Source organism: Aotus nancymaae, unplaced genomic scaffold (assembly GCF_030222135.1).
Source record: "Aotus nancymaae isolate 86718 unplaced genomic scaffold, 86718_ANA_hifiasm-v0.15.2.pri h1tg000062l, whole genome shotgun sequence".
Lineage (NCBI taxonomy): Eukaryota > Metazoa > Chordata > Mammalia > Primates > Aotidae > Aotus > Aotus nancymaae.
Window position 1 is genome coordinate 38,138,511 of NW_026988476.1, and position 25,944 is coordinate 38,164,454.

The 25,944-nt window shown below is 35.4% G+C and overlaps 1 protein-coding gene across 9 annotated transcripts in view; it reads right to left on the reverse strand.

Moving 5' to 3' along the window:
- Window positions 1-2,116: 2,116 nt before the first annotated feature.
- The window catches only part of CEP152 (centrosomal protein 152), a 77,101-nt gene continuing 53,273 nt past the window's right edge, over window positions 2,117-25,944 (reverse strand). For 3 of the 9 annotated variants that reach the window (XM_012442383.2, XM_012442382.2, XM_012442384.2), the window contains exons 20-28: window positions 25,044-25,175; window positions 20,081-20,731; window positions 16,853-16,973; window positions 13,015-13,182; window positions 9,692-9,788; window positions 9,054-9,157; window positions 6,766-6,919; window positions 6,424-6,527; window positions 2,117-3,508 (exon numbers count right to left, since the gene is read on the reverse strand). In XM_012442383.2, the coding sequence (XP_012297806.2) occupies window positions 2,487-3,508; window positions 6,424-6,527; window positions 6,766-6,919; window positions 9,054-9,157; window positions 9,692-9,788; window positions 13,015-13,182; window positions 16,853-16,973; window positions 20,081-20,731; window positions 25,044-25,175 (2,553 nt within the window). In that variant the 3' untranslated portion in view covers window positions 2,117-2,486. The remainder of the gene's footprint in view (window positions 3,509-6,423; window positions 6,528-6,765; window positions 6,920-9,053; window positions 9,158-9,691; window positions 9,789-13,014; window positions 13,183-16,852; window positions 16,974-20,080; window positions 20,732-25,043; window positions 25,176-25,944) is intronic. The other 6 variants (XM_012442388.2, XM_012442385.2, XM_012442387.2 and 3 more) reach the window with 4 other exon arrangements.

Sequence of the window (25,944 nt, forward strand, 5' to 3'; positions counted from 1 at the left end):
AAACAAGAGAAAAGATAAGAAACCAAAAAAAGTTCTTTGAGAGAAAAAATCAACAAACCTGATAAACCTTTAGATAGACTAAGAAAAAAATGAGATGACACAGAATACCAAAATCAGGAATGAATGGGGGACATCATTATCAAGCCTACTGAAATTAAAGGATTATGAGAATACTACAGTCACCTGTGTCAACAAATTAGACAATTTAGATAAAATAGCCAAATTCCTCAAAAATGAAAAACTATCATAACTGATTAAAGAAAAAATGGAAATTATGAATAGCTCTATAACAAGAAAATAAGTTACTTAAAATCCACACTCCTGTACCACCCCCACCACAAGCCCAGGCTAGAAGCCTTCACCTAGTAAACTCTATCTAATATATAAAGAAGAAATAATACCAATCCTAAACCAATTATTTCAGAAAACAGGCAAGGGAACACTTTCCAACATATCCTATGGGACTGGTATTACCCTTTTACAAAAGCAATACAGAGAGCATGAGAAAACAAGAGACCAATACCCCTCATGAATATACACATGAAAATCTTTAACATAACATTAGCACATAAAAATCCAGCACCGTTAAAAAGGACTAAATATGACAAAGTGAGATTTATGTGATCACGATATCTACAGGGCTCCTTCCTCTCCTGAGTTCTGCCATCACCTTTCAGACTAATGTATATTACTAGTCATAATTTGGCTGTGTAGTGCCTTCATTTTGCAAACTGATAAGTTGATACCTTTGATCAATTTATCATAATAGAAGGTTACTTTATGTCATACACCCTATATCCAACCAATTGGATAGGATTGGTTTCTTTATGGGATTACTTAATAGGATCAAGTTACGTTATGTCATACACCCTATGCCACACCCTATCTCCAACCAATTCGATATGGGATATATGACATAAAGTAACTTAATCCTATTGAGATTATTAGTATCAAAAAAGATTAAGGATACCATAAAAGGAGCAGAAAGGAAGAAGACTACCAATTTCAACTTTAATGTTGAGAGATTCAATAACTGACATAGATTTTGAACTAAGTGGAAAAGGTAGGTGAGCAATGAGCCTAGATTCGAAGTTTAGTAAAAACCTGGGCTTAAAACAATCAAGCACCAACTAGATTCATAGGGAGCATAAACTTGGCTGGTTTTAGAGTTTTTTAGAGAGATGACAGTCTGTTGGAGAAGGGGTATTGAGTCTTCAGGAATACAAGCGAGACTTTGACAAGATGGTTTGTTCCTTACTATAACTGTATGTTAATTCAAGCACTGAAATCCAGTGCCAATTTTAGGCTTATTTACCCCTGGTCATCAGTTAAGGTGACAGAGCTTCCCAAGCCCAAGAAGTTTTCCTTCTAGCTTCTTGCTTTTAGAGATGGTTCTCAGGAAGAGGAGGATGCATCTTGCCATCTACCCCATCACCACCTAAGTTATCTGGTTCTGGGTGGAAAAATACACTGGATTAACCCCCAAATACAATCCATAATATGGTTATAGTGGGAGATGTGAGAGAAAACTAGTTACCTGTTTTTAGGAAGCACTTGCAAACACCTAAATGTTCATACTCATCTCTAGGAATCTGAAAAAGAATTCACCTAGAAACGATGCTATTTAGGTAGTCATTCATTTCTTCATGTATTCTTCAGTTTAGAATTACAACCTTTAACCTAGAGCATTAATTAGTTAGTCAGTTCTGCACTATAAATGAAATGTAAAAATCTAATAGTTTTACATTTTTTGCTACATGACAAAACTTACCTCAATTTTTCAAAAGCTATTTCAGATGAAAGAACAAATGTGAAGCCATAAAAAAGACAAAACTCTTGGATGTCACAGGTGATCTGAAATAATGCAAATATGAACTGAAAAAATTCAGACTAATATTTCAGTAATAAAACCAAGACAGCAATGTATTTTGTAGTCAACCCTGGAAAACCTCTTTTCTCTAACTGAAGACAAAGATCAAAAGTTTGAATAGATATTTCTAGGAAAGTTTAGACTAAGTTTACAGCCTCATTAAACATGACTAATTTCAAAAACTAAGTCTGGCTGATAATACACACAAATCAAAATTTATGTTTTTTTCTGGGTGAATTTCAAACATGATGCCGATAGGACATTTCCATATTCTGAACTACAAAATAATTCATAACAATTCTACAAACCATATGCAAGTTTATTTAAATAATTTAACACTGCAGAGTGAGTCAGTTTATGCATATAAAAATAGATGGTTTAGCAAGCAAAAATGCACCACACAAAAGCAGATTATACATACACCATCCGGCCTTTGGAATATTAAGGCAACATAAATATCTCAAGTAATTTTAAGAGAATGCTTTACTCGTATAACAGATGTTATTAAAACATCTCAAAAGAGGCAGGGCTCACAATTGTTTTTTTCAGTATGAAGTCTTCTCTTTCCGTTTTCTTTTTAATATATTAATGATTCTTCTTAAATACTGTACCACAATTAGTCTAGATTAACAAATGGGCTATCAAAGCCACTATCTTGTTGGCTAGATAGCGGAACGATTAATTTTCTTGAAGGCTGCTGAGACACTGAAGATGGTAATGTACTGCTCAGTTTTTTGAAATCTGACTTTAATATATTAGCCTTATGATGAGATGGATGTCCACGAGTCACACTGCTCTCTCCTGGCTGCAAATACGTGGTTCCTTCCGACAGGTATGGAGTTTGATCACGCTTACACTTCATTGCTTGACAAATCATATTACTATTCTCTGTGTCTGAAAGACAACTGGATGGTGAAAATTGTTTAGAATTAACAGATTCAGTTGGTATTTCCAAAGTTCCTTGTGGCCTACTACATACAAATGACGCTTGATGACTGTCAAAGGGTAAAGCTGCACTGCTGGAAGGCCAGCCCAAGGAGTCGCTCAGGTCCCCTCCATCTCTTACTGGAGGTTCCTGAATACCCAAACCTTGACTTTTCTCAGATGCCACATTTTCACTTTCCATTGGTGGACTGCATTTACGTACTTTTAAACCAAGTCTTTCATTAGGATCATGAAAGATTATATTCATGCATCCTGATTCAGAAGGACTAGGGGTACATCTAAGAGAGGGTTTATTTCCTGAAGTTCCAAGAAAGGGGTATGCAGCTGAATGCAGAAGTGATTGAGAACCATTATCAGTGAGTAGGTCTTTCTTCTTGTGCAAACCAAAGCCTCCTTCACCTTCGCAAGGAACAAACTCATGAGAAGCTTTCCTTGGCAAACTGTTTAGGTGCTTACAACTACTTTCCCCAAACTGAAATTCCAAATGTGACTCTTTGGATCCCACATGCTTTCTGCTCCCATGCTCTGAGTTCTCTAACAGCCTTTGTAAGTTACAAGCAGCCCTCCTCTTGGGAACTTGTTCACACACACTTCTCGTGATGGTGTTTAGACTGTTTGATTTGCTTTCATTATAACATGGTATTTTCTGATTCACATCATTTCTTTTTGATTTTTCAACTCCAATCAGCATTTCTGAAGTTAGGGGCAAAGATATTATGTGCAAGGAAACACAAAATTAAGAGAAAGTTAATATTAAAAGGGAAGATTCATCTTTGAGTCAAAAAATTAAAAAAAAATAAAAAATTATGTTTTATGTATTCCCAAAGAATACTTATATGCAATAATCATTCTTAAAGAAAATACATCAATGCCAGACATTTAAAAATATTCTTTTACATACATCCACTAGATAGAGCTTGGTAAATTTGTTACAAAAATCCAATATATTATTACTATGGCTATCCACCTGACCTATCATTTTCTGTAATAGATGTTATACATTTCAAGATCCAGTCACAATGTTTTCAATTCTGTACTGATGTCAAGAATGGAGTTTCTGACAAGTTTGCGCAAAGAACCCAACTCACCCAATACGTACACACACACTTCTAGAACAGCTAAATAGACTTTCTGATTTAATTAGCTAAGGCACTAAATCTGATCAAAGATAAAGCAGCCACATAGCATGGAATTAGAGGCGTTACATCTCAGAGTGGCATGCCTTGGTCTGTAGAGTCTATGAAAAGGATTTACTTCTCTACTGGGGACATTATTTGTACACTGTTGCCCCAGATCCAGAAAATTACTTTCTTGTTATATGCTACTGCCTTTTCATACCCAAGGTTCACATCACCATTCCAAAATTTATACAAATAATCTTTATGCTTCTACATGAGGAAAATTTACCAACATCACACTCATGGACTCCTGAACAATCTCAGCTTCAAGTTTTCCAGAGGTTCAAAAGCCCCACATCCCCACTTGTATGTTAAAAATTTCCCAGTGTGATTGAGAATTTACCAATTTCTTTCATGTTTTTCTATCAGCTCTTGCTTTATATAAAGCTGTGTTATTATATACAGAAAGAAAAAAAATAGTTTCTCCAGAGACTACTCCATTATCATTATGAACTATGACCTTTGTCCCTTTGAATGCTAACTTTAATTTATCTAATCTTTTATTTATCTCAAAAATTTAATATCAACATCACATTTGCTTGGTATATCATTCTCCATCCCGTGATTTGTAATTTAAATGTTCTTCTTGTAAAAATAGCAAATGTCCATATTTTTAAAAACCCCTATTTGAAAGTTGTGGTCTTTTCATAACTGAGTTTAACCTATTTATATTTAGTGTGATTGCTGATGTTTCAAACTACTATTATGTCCTACTTACCCATGCTTTCTAGTTTTTTTTTCTCTTGCCTGATTTTGTTAGATTAAAAATGCTTCTTTACAAGTTTTTCCTTTACCAGTTTTAAAGTTATATGTTCCTTGTCTTTGTTGGTTAATCTTAATTTTTTTTTTTTTTTTTTTTTTTTTGAGACAGAGTCTGCTCTGTTTCCCAGGTTGGAGTGCAGTGGTGTGATTATAGCTAACTGCAGCCTTGACCTCCCAGGCTCAAGTGATCCTCCCAACACCAGAGTGCCCCATTTAAAAAATTAAAGATTTTTTTTTTTTGTAGCAACAATGTCTCATTATGTTGTCCAGGATAGTCTTGAATTCCTGAGCTCAAGCAATCCTCCCACCTCAGCCTCCCAAGGTGCTGGGATTATAGGCAAGAGCTACTATGCCCGGCTACTCTTAAATTTTAACAGGCATACTTAAAACCTGTATTTTGCTAGCAATGACCAGTGTTATTAGTATCTATATTCTTTCCCTAAAAATAGTAAAATTCTTAGTGAATTTTCATTTCCTCTACCATATCCTCTTACATCTTAGAATACTGTGCTTTTTAACATTCTCAGGTCCTGTTGTTTGTTCTATTAATTCTATTTTCTTAAACGTAAGTTCTATAGGATTTTTTTTTTTTTTTGCCATTAGTGTGATGTCTCTGTGTGTGTGTGTGTGTGTGTGTGTGTGTGTGTGTGTGTGTGTATGTGTAGTTTTGGTTTTCTATAAATATATAGTGATTCTTGGTTAAATGCTTATCTTTTAGATATCCTGGATAACATAATTGTTTGTGCTCCTGCTTAAAGAGGTTGAGAGTGGGGGTAGAGGGAATGAGCTACAGAGTAGAAAGATCTAAGGCCGAGACTCGGGGCATGTGGGCTCCCAGTTCCTGCTTGATATGGCTAGCCACCTGGAGCACTGCCCTGCTCCCAGATTCTTTGTTCCTCTTGTTGTTGTCCAGCTCAGTATTGAGGCTGGGGGAGGAAGGGGAGAAAGAGAAATAAAGACAGGACTAACCCTACCTGGTTGCTGTTGGTCTAGAATATCAACTAATCACCCCATTGATATCCCCTAGGTCCTCTACTTCTCCTGGAACGTACCACCCTCATATGTGGAACAGTTTTGATATTGCTCCTTCTTGCAGTTGTTGTCTCTTAGTGGTTTTGAACTGAGGTTTCCATCTCCCATCCTATACTGTCTTCTTTCTCTCAGGGATTTCTTGTCACTTCTGGTCTAGCCACTGCAACTTTTTTTTTTTTTTTTTTGAGACAGGGTCTCACTCTATCAACCAGGCTGGAGTACAGTGGCACAATCATAGCTCACTGAAAACTCAAATTCCTGGGATCAAGAGATCCTCCCACCTCAGCCTCCCAAAGTGCTGGGATTACATGTGTGAGCCATCATGTCTGTCCTATTGCAACCTTTTAAAACCCAGTTATAATTTCCTCTTTTTCTCATTCTTATTTGCTGTTGAAAATCTTTTCTACCATTTCTAGGGATGGAAGCAGCAATTGGAAGCCGATGGGCCTGCTCAGTTTGCCTACTTGAATTGGAAACTGTACACTCTTTTTCTGTAAACTTGCAGTTTAAGTAAAACTATACAACCTCATAAATTAACTCTTACTCCTTATCTTCCCTGCCTTTTTCATACTGAAAATATTAAATAACCAAAAAAGAAGAGATAGGAAAACCATTTGGTGACTCACTTTGACATACCTGACTGTGTAGTTTTGCTGTGGGACTTACTAGAAATAGGTGTTTCCAGCAATTTTGCCATTGTAGCAAGTTTGCTAGCAGCATTCATAATCTTTTTCTCAGCCCTGTGGGGAATTCCAGAATATTAAAAATATAGTTTAAAGGAAAAAATGAGTTGCCTTAACCCCAGTTTCTGTTTTCCTATTGGCTCTGCCAACATTTGGTAGCACAGTCATAAACCTCTCTTAACTCCCTATGGCTGATCACGTAGAAATAGTTAATTTAGTGGTTAAGGAAAATGCTTTAAAAATGACAACATGCTGTCCTGGTAATCTCAGGACACATTGTTCAGACTGAACTCACCCTTCTTTTCCATCATCCTGCAAAATCTGTTGGAGGCAAACCAAATAATATTTGCGCATCTTTCTGGCGGTTTCTTGACGTTCTCGCAGTACCTCTGCTTTTACCATTTCTGCGGCACGTTCCTTACTCTCCTGAATATAACGAAGCATGTCACCTATAGTGCAGTGAGAAAATGCCCACAGAATGTATGTTTATTAGCACTTTTTCAGAAACAAGAGGGGCAGACTTCAGATCAATTTTCTGGTAGATGAAGTGATTTTAAGTATAGTTTAAACATTATACTTTCCACAGTCATTAAAATGGAATATTTTAGATCATCATTTTGGTAGACTCAAATGAGAAGTAATCTGTAAGTTCTTTTGGAATGATGGCAGCTACATATAGTAAGGAAACATGGTATATTCTCCAGCTAAATTTTGTCATATTCTAAAACACTTAGCAAAGAAAATACTGTAAATATGAGGCACAGAAACGTATGTATTTCAGTTGTACATTATGTCCAGTTAAGAAAAGAGAAAAATAAAATACAGAGAAAAAGTTAAGCAGAAAGAAAGGAAAAAGCAAACACAAAGAAGAAAAGGAGGGAATATGAGCTGGAGAAACTCATATTCTTCTGTTGTGCTCTGAAAATTTAGGTTGCAATATTTATTGAAAATTTTTTCGGCAGTACTTTTTGAGCATCTAACTAAATATAATATTACAATCCATAAGAGAGATGTACAAAATGAGACTACAAGGAGGGTGATGGGACTTATAGTTGGCCTCTGAAATTTACAGATAAACATAGCTCACAGTTTTCAAGGTTTTTTTAAAATTTTTTTAACTCAATATAGCTTTGATTAGGACTACTATTAGCTAAGGTTTTTTTTTCTTTTTCCTAAATAAATCCAAGACTACATCCTACATCTAGAATTTCACCATCTCTGTTATATTAAGGACACCAATTCATACAGGAATCTCCCTCTCAATGTCAGTAAGCATCTGAAAATTAGAGCTTCTATGCAAAAATATTAACTGGGAGACTATTTTTCATTATTTGAAATGGAAAATGAAATGGAGTACTTGTCAACACAAAACCAATCAACCAACTTTCTACAAAATAAAACTAATATACACACATACATACAAGTTACCATGTTAAGATGAAAAAATGCTTAAAATTCCACTTCCCAGTTAATACATTATTAACAAAAAGTTGCTTTGCTTGTAGCAATATGCCCTTTGTTAGTACCATAACAAAGGAGAAGCAAATTCCCTTATTAATACTGAATGAGCTTTGCAGAACATCTACACGTGATTCTGAATCTACCAATTTTATGTGAAACTTCAGACTTTTCCTGCTCTTTTTGTTAAAAAGAAATGTAATTTTAATTCTATATAAACACTAGTTATTGTTTAGGGATACATATACATTCTATGCAATTTTATAATTAAAAACCAGGAAGTATTCAAAACAGGGAAAACACACGCCAGGAGAATACTCTACAGGATATGCTGGCACCCCTTGATACTGACAAGAACTTGATAAATTTATAGCTATGAGAAATAATAATTAGAAACAACAGAACAACTGCTAACTAGATCCATCTCCAAAGTCCTTAAAAGTTTATGGAGGAGGCCAGGCATGGTGGCTCATGCCTGTAATCCCAGCACTTTGGGAGGCTGAGTCAGGTGGATCACCTGTGGTTGGGAGTTTGAGACCAACCTGGTCAATATGATGAAACCCCATCTCTACTAAAAATACAAAAATTAGCTGGGCATAGTAGCGCACATCTGTAATCCCAGATACTTGGGAGGCCGAGGCAGGAGAATCCCTCGAACCCGGGAGGAGGAGGTTGCAGTGAGCCAAGATCATGCCACTGCACTCCAGCCTGGGTGACAGAGCAAGACTCTGTCTCAAAAAAAAAAAAAAAAAAAGTTTATGGTAGGAAGTAATGGTTAATTGCTCATTTAAAACCCATAAGACATTTTCTTTACTACAAATTATTTAAGTTGTAAGATTAAACTTTCAGTAATACTAGTGTCCAAAAAGAAACAAGAAAATCAACAATATAAACCTAAGACTATCCTCATGTCACTGCCAAAAGATACTATTTGGGCAAAATGATCAATGACTATGTAATTTTGAAAAGGTGTCAATAATCTCTTCTAAGATTGAAGAAAAAAGTGATTTGGAAAATTCTCTGAAAGTACTACTGCTGGTAACCTCTGAGTTTACATTTAACAGCGACAATAAAAAAAATGGCTCAAGCCATCCTTAAAATCTTAGGAATCTCTTAGGGACTTACGTTTAATTTTTTTTACAGCTTTAATGTACTGCCCACGAAGTTCTTCCAAGACTCCGCCACTGCATGGCAGGCAAGCATTTTCAATGGCCCCTGCAGACAATGACCTAAAAAAAAAAAAAACCACGAAGACGAGAACAGAAATGGTAAGTGAAAGACTTGATTTGAAAAATATCTATGTATCATATACTCTAATAAAATTAACTGAGAAGTGCTAAAAAATCTCATATACAAGAATCGCCACTATACAGTTACTTAAAATAGGAGAAAAATGGAAACAACATAAATGTTCTGGTGCTTCAATAAAGAATGGTAAACCCACATGAAAATGTATGCAGGTATTGAAAAACATGTAGCAGAATATCTGATAACACAGGGAAATGCTTATCTAACATTAAGTTAATAAAAAGTTACAAAATACCTTATATTCTCAGTTAAAAAACACACTGTACACATGGAGTGTGTGTAGAAAGAGGCTTACATGAGATAAAATATTACTAGAGGGTACCTTCCGGGAATAAGATTTTGGGGGATTTTCTTCCTTTTTATCCTTTTTTGCTGTATAACAACAAAAAAAATTGATACCTAAAAAATTTTAAAGATACTTGTACTTAGATTTCTTTAAAATAGTAAAAGTATACCTTGGTGGTGTTTTACAAAGTGTTCGCAGTTCTTCCAATTTATTCTTCATGTCGTTGTTTTCTTCTATTAATTCTTCAACAACTTTATCATTCTCTTCTATAACAAGAAGTTCACAGTATATTAGACAGTTAAATTTTTTTTTAGCCTTCTTTTCCCTTAAGTTCCAAAACAAATGTTTATAGAGGAGACTGCGTTATTTCCAGTTGCTTTCCTGTAATGTTCATTTCCTCAGAAACCCTAGTCAGACCATTCCTTTGCTCTGTTTTCTCAGCACTTAAAATCTGTATCCCATCTTCTTCTTGCTTTGGGTTACACACTGTCCTGGAATTGGGTTTCAGCTGTTTGAAATGCCTGTGTTTTGTTTTCCAACTGTGCTGAAGCGCTGTAGAAACCTACTAGGTTTCCTAATTTCATGTTCCCTGTGGATCCTGGTAGACAGTTTATGCTCATATAAATGAACACTGAACATGCACCTCAATATAAAACAAAAAAGAAATTAATCTTAAATCGGTACCTTTTTCAGAAATAATGTAAGATTTTCAATTCTTTGAACTTTTAAAAAGAGGATGAGGAGACTGATAAAGGCCATGCAGTATGAAAGAAAAGACAGGAATTTCAGAGTCAGAGACATCAGTTTACATTCTAACTCTGCTGCTTACGTGGTAGATAAGCCTAGGGAAAATTAACCTTTCTGAACCTGAGTTTCTTCACAGGTAAAATGGTGATAGTATTAGTTAACTTACAGATTATAACAGAAATCAAAAATGTACAACACCTATTCAAGGCCCGGAAATACCAATATTCAATAAAGGTGAACATGGCATCTGATGTTTCCTATGATGCCATCCCCTCAACACACCCGTACGTTGGGGAACGAAATTATTCTGTTCCCCCGATTATGGATATAACTTTTTTGTTAACTCATTGCCACTCCATCTATTTCCCAATAAACACTACCAAGAGAGTGGAAAAATGGAATTTAAGAAACAAAGAAACAATCTATAATCACCTAATCTAATCACTTTATAATCGCCTAACAGATTTACATTAGGAAAAAAATTCAATTAAACTATAGACTTAAAACAATGAGTTGATACAACGGGTCAGAGTCAGATTTTAAGTATCATCTTTGATTATTTGCAAATCTTATGAGTTTTAGAAGACATCAGCTTCAAAAAGCACTGTGTAGAATAACTATTATATGATCACAATGTATGGTGCTAAATATTATTTGTAAATAATAATCATATCCAACTGCCCTGTCATTGTATTATGTAAAACAAATTGTCTTGGTTTTCATATTTTACCATATCTACGGTTGGACAAATAACTCCTGTCCTCTCCTGTCCTCTACTAAAGAGCTAAGTAATCACAAAAGGAATTGTAGTTGTTAATTTTTTAATCTCAAAATTCTTAAAACCCCTTCCAGCCTTAAAGTAATTATTATCTCTTAGTAATAAGTAATAAGAGTAATAAGTGCCTTAGTAATAAGCAGTCAATGGTAGTAGGTGGCTTCTCTTAGTCAACAATATTTCTTGAGTCGTGCTATGATGCCAGGCACTCTGCTAAGTGCTGGAACACAACTTGATCCTTATTGCTATAAAGTCTACACTTCAAAGGAAAGTACAGACAGCAAACAATTACAAGGATGGTGAATGTTATAAAAAGCATGGGAACTATGGGGAGTGTATAATAGGAGGACTAAACAGGTCTGCAGCGGTTAGGAAAGCCTCCCTGAGGAAGTCATTTTGGGGAAAAGATGAGTAGGAGTTAGCAAATGAGATCAGGATGTTTTGGTGAAGAGAGAAGACAGTGAAATCCATGCTATGGCTCTACTGAGAGAAATTAAGAGAGCTGGAAAAAGACAAGGCTGGAGGGGCTGACTGGTACCGGCTCAAGATCTTTTTAAACCCCATTAAACTGAGTGTTTTTGTGTCTCATACTGAGGACCGCGGCAAGCCACTGAAGAGTTTTAAACAAGAGTGTCATGTTTCAACTCACTTTTTAGAAAGACTGCTCCAGCTACCCCATGGAGAATGGATTAGAGGGGCTAGACTAGAAGCAGAGTGAGTCAGGAGATTATTGCCAGTGTCCAGGCAACAGACAGAAGTGGATGTAGAAAATAAACTTATTAAGCTGGTCTTTTCTGAATGACATCATTATCTGGGATCCTGGCATTTTGGTTTTTGTCCATTTAAACATTTATTATCTTGTATGTAGTGGGCATCATGGGTATTAGGATGAACAAGATATGTCATATTCCTTCTCCTGAGAAAATTCAGAATTTGGAGAAGGTGTCAGACAAGTGACCAAAAATTAAAATACAGAATGTTAATGGTGATAATAGAGGAAGAGTCAAGTGCTACAGGACCACACAAGAGCAGCCCACTTCACCCAGACTAGGGAAAATCAAGGAGGGCTTTGCAGATGAAGCATCTTCTGAGTTGAATCCTAAAGGACAAGAGTTAAGACTAAAAAGTAAACATTGGGATGAAGTACAGGACAGAATACAAACATCATATGCAACGAAGGTCCAGCAGTAAAAGAAATATGACCAGTCAGGAATTGAAAATATTTCAAATGTAAAGAGTATAGCATATAGGCTACAAGCAATGGTGAAAGATAAGAGGGAGCAGCCATCTAAGCCCCCAAACTTCCCTTCTTCAGAGGGGCAATGGGAAATGGTAGAAGATACCCTTCCAAATGCCCTCACAGCATTGTGATGAAAGGACTAGACAAAGGCCAGTCCAGACCCTCACGCCCTTGTTTAGCCTTTTCCCTCTATCTCAAATGCTGTTCTCCTTGGCAGACACCTCTATTTTTCAAGGCTTAGTCAAACCTTTCTTAACTTTAATAAGAAGTAGAATTAACAGTCCTTTTTCCTAAGTACACACTGCCAACAGCACTCAATGTTTAATTATTCGTTAATCTGTTTTTTAGATCTCCTCACTCAAACAAAAGCTTCTTGAAGGAAGGGAACACATCTCCATCAGAACTGGAATTCTGTACCATTTATTCACTGCTGCATCCCCAGTGCTTAGAAGCCTGCTTGATGCATACTGAGCCCTCAATATCTGTTCAATCAAGAAAGGAAGCGAGGAATGTGACCTTTTTAATCAGAGCTGAAATCTTCCTCTTTTGAATTTTGTAATAATAATTTGATTAGCAAAAATAAGATCCAAATTAGTTTACATTAATCCCAAAAGAGGATCAGTGCACACATTAACTAAAATGTCACATTTGAACATTTCAACAAGGATCAAAGAGATTTATATTGGTAGCAGTGCTACCAATATAAATTACCAATAGGTTAAATGCTAACCTCCAATTTTTTCCACTACAGCTTTGTGCTTCCTTTCTAAATGCTGAAGATGCCTACAGCATTTCTCCAGTTTTCCTTTCAGATCTTGACATTCCTGCTTTGCCTTTGCAAGTTCTTGGAAGCAGTGTCCACAGCATAAATCCTTAATTTCAAGGATCTTTTTCTTATCTGCAAAAATTAAATGACAGAAAACTTTTATATCAGTTTGGACTAAGAACTACCAATAAAGAAAAAAAGAAAAGCAGATGACTCATGACTAAAGGCTACGGCATGACTGAAAGAGTGTCATGCTTAAGACAGACATTTATATACTGTTTCTACTCCTTACTGGCTGTGTGACTTGGAGCATATTACTTGTCTGAGGTACTACTGGATACCACTATCTACTTTAAAAACAGCCATGAAACTTATTGCTCTGCATCTTGGTACTGAATACCATTCCCTATTAATAGGAGTCAAGGATATTCAAGAAAGGACTCCAGTACTGGGAGAGGTTATATACAAAATAAGACTGAAATATCTTGCTATGCTAGAAAGTAAGAAAATACTCAAAAATACAGGCATGTCACAAGGACATAGGAGCCAGTTTGAAGGAGCTCCACTAGCTGAAGCTGGGACAATTTGAGCACTAAATATAGTAATGAATTATAAAGTATTAAAAATAGGAATTTATGAGTCACATCAATAATTTTATGAATGGTAAGTTGATAGGTGAGTTGGTAAGTAGGTAGGTAGATGGATGGATGGACAGATAAATACACAGGCAAATGAGATGGGAGGATTCTTGATTAAAACAACATGCTGAGTGCCAACTGGGGTAAGTAGGGGGAGGAAGTTGGAAGAATTATAATTTTGCAACCACCATAATAAAGACTGGATCAAGCAAGAATCATCAATGGTTGTCAAATCTAAGAGAAGGTTTTTATGAGGAGAAGATATCTGCACGGTTTTAAAAGTGTCTCCCCACAGATTGCTTATCAGTTGCAAGGGTGGAAAAAAAAAACCCCAGTAATTACATACTGAAGAAATTTAGACAACATTTTCACCAGGTAATGAAAATTTACCTAACCAATAAAAGACAAACGGACACCACAGGCTTTCAGATGTGACAACATATTACCCATGCAGTGCTCCGGCCAAGAAAGCACAACCTGAATATAATCATGAAGACACACCAGACAAACCCAAAATGAGAAAAGTTCTGTTAAAAAAAAAGGGGAAGGGGGAAGAATAGAATATTTCTCAAAAATGTCAATGTCATAAAAGATAAAGAGGCAGTGGAAATGCTCTAGATTAAAGGTGACTAAAGACACGTGACTAAATGTAGCACCTGATCCTAAACAAATCTCTGTCCTGGAGGAGAAGAAAAAAATATTGTAAGACATTATTTAGTCAATTGACAAAATTAGAACACAAACAGTGGATTAATACATACCTTTAAAGTTAAATTTACTAAAGTTACACAAGAAAATATTCCTATTCCTGCAAAGTACAGTCTGAAGTACTTAGCCATAAAAGGTCACAATGTATATATAACTTATCCTCAAATGGTTCGTAAAAAAATGAAATACTCACATACACATATATATACATATGGAGTTAAAATGTTAACAGTAGGTGTATCTCATTAAAAGGTATATGAATGTTCTTTGCAACTATTTTTGTTATTTTTCCATAAGTTTGAAATTGTTTCCAAATTTTAAAAATGATGTAAAACTTTTAAGAGACATAAATGTATAAGAACTGTTTGGCACAGTACCTGCCATAGAGCAAGTGCACAATAACTAATAGCTGTTGTCCTTTAGTAATATATATAACTTATAAAATTAAAATAGACAAAACTGATTAAAAAGTAGATTATTAATATAAATGATGTAATAAAGCAGTAATACAAGTTGGCACAGGCTGAGGCCAATATACAAAATGTTACTGTAAAGTCACCGATCCAGCAAAATGATTCTTAGCTCTCTCCTGACATCTTAGTTTCATAAGCATTAAAGGACTGATGAAGCCTCACATTGGTACCATACACCGTATTTATATTTTTCATCTAGGATACTGTTGTAAAATTGGAAACCATGCAAATGCCACTGACAAGAGAACAGATAAATCAGCTATAGTATATTCATACCATGAAATACTACATAGCTATGAAAATGAATGAACTAGAGCTATTGCATCAACATAGACAAATCTTACTAGCATGTTGTTAAATGGGAAAAAAGCAAGTTACAAAGAATATAATGAGTATTAAACCATTTTTATGTTAAAAACATAAAAAGGCAACTTTTTGAGGGTACATACACATCATGAAAACATTTTTAAAAAGTAAGAGAATAATTTTTAACAATCAGAATAATCGTTAGCTCAGACTAGGGAGAAGTTGTGGGGATTGAACTGTGGTCAACAGCACTGGTGATATTCTCTGTGCCTGAAGCTGAATAATAGGTTCCTGGTTGTTAGGCTTCATAACTTACAGATGCATACATATAATCTTTGAATGAACTAAGTATTTCATAATTAATGTTTAAAGTACTTTAAATAATAAGATATTATAAGAATATAACCAAACAGTCAACAGTGGTACGCTTTGGTGGTAGGATTTTAAAGGACTTTATCACTTAATACATGTTTTGTATTACTTCCTTCTAATGAATTTTTCAATGTGTTTGTTTCTAAGGAAGAAAAGACTAAAGAAAGAAAAGTATTTTTATAGTCTGATTTGTCTTTGGCCAAAACTAACTTCTTCTATATTTATAGGACTTCCTAAAGCTAAGTAATATCCAAAACTTGTTTCTACCCATTTCACAGATTAAAAAGGAATTCTCAAGCTATTCAAAATATGATGTAAAATAAAAAGTATAATGCAAAATACAAATTAAGGTAATATTACCATCCACTGAAATGGCAATAACATATTCTCAGCCACCTAAAATAGGGGGTTTGTGAACAATGAGAAAGTCAGAGATGATATAGGCAGAGATTCTCTAAGATTCTGGTAACACTGCCTACTGAATTAGACATGGGTGGAAACTGAGGTTATTTGCTTAGTAGGCATGATTGGCCCTGGCAATTATTAGTTATTTTCCAGGTTATAATGGAAACAACAAATAAGCAGCAGAGAGAGGGTGCTGTGTAGTTGTGTGGGGAGGAAAGGAGCAGGCTGCAAGCGGCCAATAGGCTAAAAGGGAGGGGATCCAATAAAGGATTTGCAAATTTCTAGCTCAGAAACCTCAGTGAATAGGCAATATAAGTCCTAGACTCCTCAGTAAGCTCTGAGTACAAGGGGCTCTAGTGCAGTACAGTAATTCTTTTGTCATGACAAAGAGTCTAAGTCATTAAGGAAAAGTTAAAACTATTAATTCATCGCTCTGCCACACGTTGAAAAGGGATTAAAAACCCTGCCCATGCCCTCAGAAAAACTCACAAATCAATTTGAAACCATCTCATACATTTCAGAAAGATTTCCATTAAAAAGTGATTGAAATAAGTTTCAGTAACTTGAATGAAAAACTCTCTATTACTTGGCAATTCTCTTATGTGAAATTCTTGATTTCTCAGTAGTCAGGGAATAAAATCATGACTGTTCTATCAGAACTCTCATAATTCTCCTCGTAATAAGAATCACTTGTGAATGGAGGGAAAACCATAAATAGAAGAAGAGGGCCAAATCAACCCTGTTCTCTAAATCCAAAATGAAATCGAGGAAGAGGAGACATTATGTCAGAATAGTATTACACATTTGTTCACATCTATGATCTCCTTTTATCCTCAAAGCAACCCTTCAGAAGGGTGATTACAGATGCAACAAAGATCGGTGGGAACAAAATCCAATTACCAACTTCTGCTTCTGTTTGTTGTAAGGCCAAGGGCTGAGCATGGTGTCCAGCAGTAGGTCCAGGGTCTCCTTGGCCAGTGCCCCGGCTAGCAGAATCCTTAGTGAGCTTGGCCATATTTCTCTGAAACAAATTATCTTCAAAGTTAATGCTTAGTAAAAATCTTTATGAAATTTTATATTTAAAATGCTAATATTAACAATACAAAGAGAGAACACTACCTGAAAAAAATCTTGCCTGAACTATCAGCAATATTTTTCTTAAGGTGTTACATGAGTACTGGCACTGTACTAGAAACTAGCCTCCTATGGTAATATTTTCCAAATTAGAACATTTTCTGACAGGCAACTGGTGAGCCGGCTATGAGACAGACAGAAGATATGGTTTGCACATTTATATATATATATGCATTTGAGATTTTTTTAATGGCTTACATGATTAAACCACATGAAAGAAAATATAAAATCAGAATTGTTCTTGAAAATCTAGAATGTTTTTACTACAGCAAATTTTACTACTACAAATTAATTAGCAAGTATAATATCAACCCTCTGCCTCCCATGAATTGAAAATAACAGTAAAAAAAATTATTTTAAATGTATATACTACTTCATATGCTTCTAAAAACTTCAACATATGCAGTAAATTTGTAAGGAAGGCCTGCTGAATGCCAAAGTTAAGACAGAAATTGAGGCTTAGCTAAATTAAACATCTTGCAGAAGACTATTTCTTCACTAATATTTATGGAATGCTTTTTGTGTTCCAGTCCTTGTCACAGGCAATACAGCTACTAAACCAATGGATTTTTAGGGCAATGTTTTCAGATTTTAGATGACTGCCAAATCAGAAAGAAGAGAATAGGTGATACTGAGAAAGCAGTCTTGTTTGATTATTTAAAACATATATGCTTGATTCTAGAAGCCTTGATTTTGATTATGAGAAACCATTTAGTTGACTGTCAGGAAACCTACTCGCAATGTCTAACAGAAGCAGAGTTCAGCAATGATTGATAAAGAGGCAATCAAGAAGCTATGGATTTGAGGCCAAAGGAGTAAGACAAGCTGAACCAAAATGCAGTCAATGTTTCCAGTTTCTACGCAAAACCGGAGAAGGAAAGACAAGAGGACAGAAAAGGTAGGATAACAGCAACCTTTCTGTCTTAGTTTTAACTTGACTTCGATGGTAAAAGAGACAACACACATCCTTAAGTTTGCTTGAAAATTTTGTTTCATTTAATATTTATCTGTTTTGAACTACTATAAATATATTTTGATAAGGCATTTGTTTTCTTGACAGCTATATTTTTCATTCATTGCATCCTCTCCATTAAAAACAACTTTTGATTGTCTTATTTTAATGAGGACTTGTTTCTATATATATTAAGAAACTGTTTTTTCTGTTTTAATTTCCATGAACAATTTCTTAAACTAGAGATTTAATAAATTATAAATTATAGTCCCTCACATTTACAGCACCCACATAACAAATTTAAAATCACAGCTTTATAATCATAGCTTTACCGCAAGGTGCTGAGTGGAATTAGCTCGAAAATGGCAGAAGGTCAAGTATTACTTCTATGACAAATTCCAGATTAGGCATCTCAAAGCCATCCTTTCCTCAGGAATGGAATCTGACCCACCCAACAAAAGCTATAAATCTCTGAATTCTTAGCCAGATTATGTGAGTCTGTCTCCATAGACTTGTAAGCCACATTAAGTCACACAGATGATCTTATACCGCTTACACAATTATAAGCTCTGTAAAAAGACTCCAGGGTTGATTTCATATGTATATATGAACGGTAGGAGAAAGGTGTCATAGTTTCTTGATTTCTATAATAGAAACTGCCTCTTCGGGAAAGCAAACTTGAAAGCATGTCAACATAATTTTCCCATTACTTCTCATCTCAAATCTGCTATAGATAATTTTATTTTAATTATCTATTTTCTCCAAATTCTTTATTTTAATTTCTCTAAAAAATTTCAGTGAAGTGTTAAGCAGTATTCATGGGAAGTGATCTTGCCCAGTAATTTTTACACTGAAGGCAACTACTCAGTAGCAACGTCTTTGTGAGGTCAAGATAAAAATATCAACTGGGGTGAAGTAGGATGGAGAATGGATTTTTCAGGTCCCTCTAGCACTAAAATTCTATACTGTTTTGAATGCAGGATGCAGCAAGGCTAAGCTGTGTCATGCATATCCTATTCAAACCCAAGGAATTAGGCCAGGGATTTGTATTTTCTTTCTCAGGTGAGCAACTGTGTGATTGCCCAATGTAATAATCTAGTAATCATCAAATATGGAATTGAAACTCTGATTATTTTTCCTACTTTATAACTCTCCCAAGTAGGTATTAATACCAAATGCTCAGTCTTGGCCTTGAAACTCTTCAATCACACTATCTTGATGGATCTTAACTCTTCTGTCTCAACTCTTCTATCAGACCAACCTTATAATACTGGCATTTTTTTTTCCTGTCTCTAATTCCAAATGTTGAAAATGGCTAATTGCCATGCTTAGAATATCATTCTAGATCTTTATGCATACCTAGTTTCTTTGGTCATAAGGTAGCAAGGCTTTGGTTTTATTGAATCTTTCACACAAATTAAAAGCTAATCTCAGAGAGTACTTATATAATGAAAAGAATATAATTAATTCCACATGCACATATGTAGTACACCCTGAAACTGGGCTTCAGAGTTTTATGCAAGTGAGCCATATTTATCGTTTCTGTATAAACATTCTGTATTTGGTTGGCATTTTTTGCCTAAATGAGACATAAATTTCTTGAGGGCAACAAATAGGCTTCCAAACTCTTTAGAAGCTTTTAAGAAACTCTAGCATTATGCATATTTATTGAAGTTCTCAGGCCCAGAAAACAAAATTTGGAATAAAAATGACTCAGTTTCTGAAATCTCATATCCTTAAAAAGAATAGCACATATATATATATACACACACACACACACACACATACACACACATTTTTTTTTTTTTTTAAAAAGACATTTAGAGGTGAAAAGCTTGTATTTGTGACACTATGAAGTAGTGAAGTTTGGCAACTAAATATGCAAACCTTTGGATTTGCTACAAAAAGTTTTTTAAACCACTGACAAAAACATAAAACTTACATCTACTAAACTTTAAAATGAAGAAAGGAAAAAAATGCTAGAAACAACTTCCATAATCATTCTTGGTGTTCAATATCTCCTCTCACTCTCAGGAACATACCTTTTCCCATTCTGGGTCGATGTTTTCTGTAAGCAGAGAAAATGTATCATGAAATGCTTTCTGTATGCAGGCCTTTAGTTTTTCAAAATACTGCACAGACATCCATTTTGAAGAACAAGTCGACAGGATTTCCAAAAGCTGCGTGTCCTCAGAATCATTGACGTGCTCCTTTTGGGTATCCCTTAAAAGAAACTCAAGTATAGTTAGGATGTCTTCCTCATACTGACAGATTTCCAGTTGGATCCGCTTGGCTTCCTGCATAGTCCATTCTCTACGACTCTGGTCTAGACATGTTTGTAATTCTGTCTCCTTTTGAAGAAGTAGTTCAGTTTTTTGTTTCATAAAGTCTTCTTTAGCTGCCGCAAGCACCTCATTAATTTTATTTCGGTGATCATCTAAAAATTGCCGGTAATCTTGCTCATTTTGTTCTTGGATTCTGTGGATTTCTTCTTGCTTTTCTTTGTTCCATTCACTTCGAGCCTTAGCTAACTCAGCCCTGATGACCACAGGGACTTCTTCGTTCTTTAACTTGAGTTCCCTCTGAAGAGAATGAAACTTCTCTTCCAATTCCTTTCCAGGAAGTATATTTTTCTTCCTATTTTCAAGCTCACTTTTCCATTTCTCTTTAGCTTCAGAAACAGCAAATAATATCTAAAGAACATAACAAACATAAATTTTAAAAGTCTTTATGATTCTCCCCATCCACAAAAAAATTAACTATTTGGGTTAACCTCTGAAGCTAAGAAATTTAAAATCAAAATTAAAAGGAAAAGTGATTTTAGATATTATTCTAAAACCTATACTTACACTATACTTAAATATGTGTTTATGTGTATGTATACGCACTCATATATAATTACATAATTAGCCAAAACTAATGTGAGAAAAAATTTCATACTAGTTTTAATACAGATAGTCTCAAATTTCATCTGTGCCCCAACAAATTAAGTATATTTTACCTAAAGCAAAAGCGAACTCATAAGTAATTTTTACTATTACTTAGGAATATAGCACATCCCTGCATAATTACTTGCTCATAAATGTAACTATTTTAATGCACTTTCAGTGGCTAGAACAGTTCATTAAAGGACAATACCAAAAAGAAGCCATTTTTCATTAGTCTAATATGTTTGCATGACAGAATAATAGAACTAGTGGATCACAGAAAACAACAGTATATAATCAAAAAGTAATAGGGAAATCAAAAAACCTGGGCCCTAGCTCCAATCCTGACACTGATTTGCAGAGGCAGCCTAACACAGGTGCTTAACAGAACAGACTCTGGAGACAAACTGCTGGAATAACTTAAAAGCTGTCAAACTTGAAGGCCCATCCCTCAACTTCTTTGAGCCTCAATTTCCTCATCTATAAACTGAGAATAATAACAATGCCAATTTGATAGCGTCCTTTATGGTTAAATAACATAAGGACATAATCCATTTAAAGTACTTAGCCCAGAGCCTGGCAGATGGTAAGGACTCAATGTTACATAATTATTACTTTTGGATACATGACCTTGGAAAAGTCACTTAATCTCATTAGCACTAACATCTTCACCTATATAAAGTAGTAGAGTAGATAGTGACTTTTAATATTTCCTAACTGAATTCAAAGAAGGCACAAGGACGCAATAGTGTCAAAAGACAGAATTGGGCATCTCCAAAGGCTTGGCCTAGACAGTGGCGGTTACCATTAATCAATACTATATATATGGCTAGGATGACCAGATAGAGTATCTACTTAATAAGTTTTCTGCTAAAGGAACCCAGTATCTAAGGTGAGCTTTACAAAAGAATTCACTGCAAAATTCCTTTCCTATCAATCAGCAGAATAATTCAGTAGTGATTTGAAACATGTTTACATAGTGTTTTTAGAGAAAACAGGTTATGTTGCAATAGATGCCTGGAAGTCATTCCCGAGTGACTCAGGTAGAGGTGATGTATCCCACAGAATTTGGATGACGTGCCCAACCTTTCCAAAGTGTGCATTTTCTCATGTGAGGTTTTACAAAGAGAATTTGACAGCATTCATCAACTCAAGTGGTTCCCAAACTTTGCTGTACATTAGAATCACCTGAGGAGCTTTTAAACATCCTGATGCCCTGGCCGAAGACCAGACAAAACAAAATTAAGTTTAAGGGTAGGGGCCAGATAACAAAGATCCTCAAGTTATTCCAACGTGCAGCAAAGTTTGGGAACCACTGAACCAACTTAACTACTTCTGAATTCTGAAAACTGGCTTTACATTGTCACAGATCTCAACTAATCACTCTAATCTTAAAACAACTACTCTATAGCCAATGCTATGGAACTGGCCCTTTCAGGACCTCTTTTGGTTTGGAGGAAGGATGCACAACACGTTAACATTATGTGGCTAATGTAATTATCTAGAATAGTGCTACTTAGATCCAAGTGTAGTCCAAAGACCAGCAGTATCACATTATCTGGGAGCCTCTTAGAAATGCAAATTCTGACCAGGTGCGGTGACTCACATGTAATCCCAGCACTTCGGGAGGCCGAGATGAATGTATCACCTGAGGTCAGGAGTTCGAGACCAGCCTGGCCAACATAGCAAAACCCCATCTTTACTAAAAATACAAAAATTACCCAGGTGAGGTGACAGGCACCCGTAATTCCAGCTATATGGGAGGCTGAGGCAGGAGAATCGCTTGAACCGGGGAGGCAGAGGTTACAGTGAGCAGAGATCAGGCCACTACACTCCAACTTGGGCAACAGAGCAGGCTCCATCTCAAAAAAAAAAAAAAAAGCAAATTCTCGGGACACTCTCTCCAGACCTACTGTATCATTATCTCTAGGAGGAAAGCCCAGGTAGCTATGCTTTAGCGAACCCTGAAAGGGATTCTCATGCCTGCTGAAGTTTGAGAAGCAACAAAAACACTGTTCTCTCATTTCTATATTTCTGCATTCACAAACATCCAGGCCTTCTATGTTCTTACGAAAATATCTCTTGGCCTGTTTTATTTTCTTTATTTTACCTAACTTTATTATTCTTCTTGACTTCTGAGCTCTGAGACACATATCCTCACTATCATATTGTTTTCTCTCTCCCTCTTAAATTTCCTTTTAAAATATTGCAGACATACTAAAAAGTATAGAGAATAATGTAATGAACACTCATGTACTACCATATAATTTAAGAAATATATTAATATAGATTTTTAACTATGTTGAATTTTCCTTAATTTGTAGAATAATATGCCAAATACCAGGTATGAATCTTTCACAATTTGTTACATACATTGTTTTCCAACATGGTTGTAACACCAGGAGGGAAGCAAATGCTTAATGCTGCTATATATTCTATGATATGGGTTACAGTTCAGAAGAGAGGATTTATACACCTAGCATAAAACAGTGTCTTCAGGTGGTTTTAGTTCACATTTCCCTAATACTGGTAGGCATGAATGTTTTTCCTCCGACTTTTGATATTTGGACTTCTCATGAAGATTATCCACTCATAGCTTTGGCATGTTTATCCACGGACTCATGTTTTTCTTGTAAATTTGTATGAGCTCTTTACCGTATATTTGTATTAACATTTTTCATATTTTATCCATTTTTCTTTTTATTATCCCCTTAATTTTACTTTACTACAAAAACAAAACATATATATGTGTGTGTGTGTGTGTGTGTGTATATATATATATATATATATATATATTTTTTTTTTTTTTTGAGACAGAGTCTTGCCCTCTCAACCAGGCTGAAGTGCAGTGGCACGATCTCAGCCCACTGGAACCTCCACCTCCACCTCCCAGGTTCAAGTGATTCTCCTGCCTCAGCCTCCTGAGTAGCTGGGATTACAGGCATGCACCACAACACCTGGCTAATTTTTGTATTTTTAGTAGAGACGGAGTTTCACCATATTGGTCAGTCTCATCTTGAACTCCTGACCTTGTGATTCACCTGCCTCAGCCTCCCAAAGTGCTAGGATTACAGGCATGAGCCACCACTCCCGGCCAACAAAACGTATTTCAACCTATTATTTTATCTTTGTTATTGGATATATTGCTGTGAAATTGAGTTGTTATTATGTACAAATCTGAAATCTTCAATTTTCTTTTAATTTTTCTATATTTTATTTAAAAATGTTTAACTCCTTCATTAACCTAGAGTTTATTATGACACACGTTGGGTAAACTTAATTTTTCCAAAGTGTTACCTGGCTATCATAAGACTACTTATTATAAAATTCCTCATTCCCTTGTTTTAAAACAAATTATTAAGCTTTTATTTATAGTAGGGCCTCCCTTTGAAATCTGTATTGCACTGAATTAAAAAGAACTGTATTTTTGTGACTCAGTACAATCTGAGTTGTTGCTTTCCAATATATTCCATTATATGTTAGGGCTTGACTATAATTATTCCAGAACATTAAAAAAATTTCTAGTCATTTTATTTTTCCAAATAAATTTTACAGAATTATTTTGTCAGCTTCAAAACTACATTCAGTTTGTTGGCATTTTGATTAGAATTGGTTTAGACCAGTAAATTAAGTGGAAGAGCACACATGGTTATAATATCTGTATTTTCCAGTCAAGGAACACGACATTTCTGGAAAGAAGAATTGGCTATTTACTAACAAGAATGTTATAAGACACAGCAGAGAAAATAATCTTTAAGCATGTGAAAGGTTACTGTATAGCTAAAAATAAACAAATATATACCTGTTCTCAGTTTCACCTAAAGATAGGGCAAGAGAGAATGGGAGTTATTAAATAGTTTCTAAGTTATCCTCACAGTTAGGAAGATACATCATCTCTCTCAGAACAACTTGATGATGACAAGAACACTTGCTATGCTTTAAGCTACAGGCTTAACATGTACCATCATGTTTAATCCTTCAACAATTCTATGAGTTAGGTACAAATTCCCAGGACTGAGCTAAGAGACAGGATCAGGCAAGATGGTCTCCTGAAGTTTCTTTGCATAAGAGCTCTTACCCGTTTGTTCACAGAGATCTCATGCTGTTCTTCCCACTTCTTGTGTTCTGCCCTCACAAGTGCTTGATACTCTGCAAGCTCAGGTAGTTCTCCCAGCCATCGCTGACGAGCATTTTGCACAGCTATTTCTACCTGTAGGACATTGCAAGAGAAAGTGGTAAAGTGGAGTATAAAATTTCAAAAAGACCCCATTTTCCAACAGCAATTATGATTTCATGTGTATTTTACACTGTATATCACTACGTAATAAAGTTAAACTGACTTCAAGTATCTTACCTATCCCAAACAGTGGATTCTAATCCTTTTGTTGTAAACTTCTCATAGCATCCCATACAAACGCCACACAGGAAGTGAGAATCTGTGACTGTTTGATGACTTGAGCTATCTTAGAAAGTGTTATACCAATTACCATTTCCAACAACTCCTATTTATCCTGGGAAAAAGGAGAAGGCCTGCTGGAGGGCTGCTTGGTGCCAACTACTGTCTAATGACTACACTCACCACCACCACCCTCCTTACTCCTCATGCTCTACACATGTGCATGCATGCGTGCACTGATATAGTTTAGAGCCCTATACCTGCAAACTTTCCTACTGTGGAGAATGAGTTTGTCCTAAAGAATAAGGGTGATAGCTCTAAAGGCAAAAAATTACAGCTTGATTAATTATGAGGGTGATCTGGTTGTAAATCTGCCACCAGTTACCAGAATATTATTTGTTAAATAATTTTTCCTTATTCCTTTATTTTCAAATACACATAGATATGCAGGTATGTGTGTGTGTGTATATATATGTACATATACACAAAAGCAGGGTTGATATAAGAGGCTGTATTTCTCGTTAAAGTCCTAAATACGTCAATGTGTAAACTCTACGTACAAACTCTAAGGAGTTAAGAAATG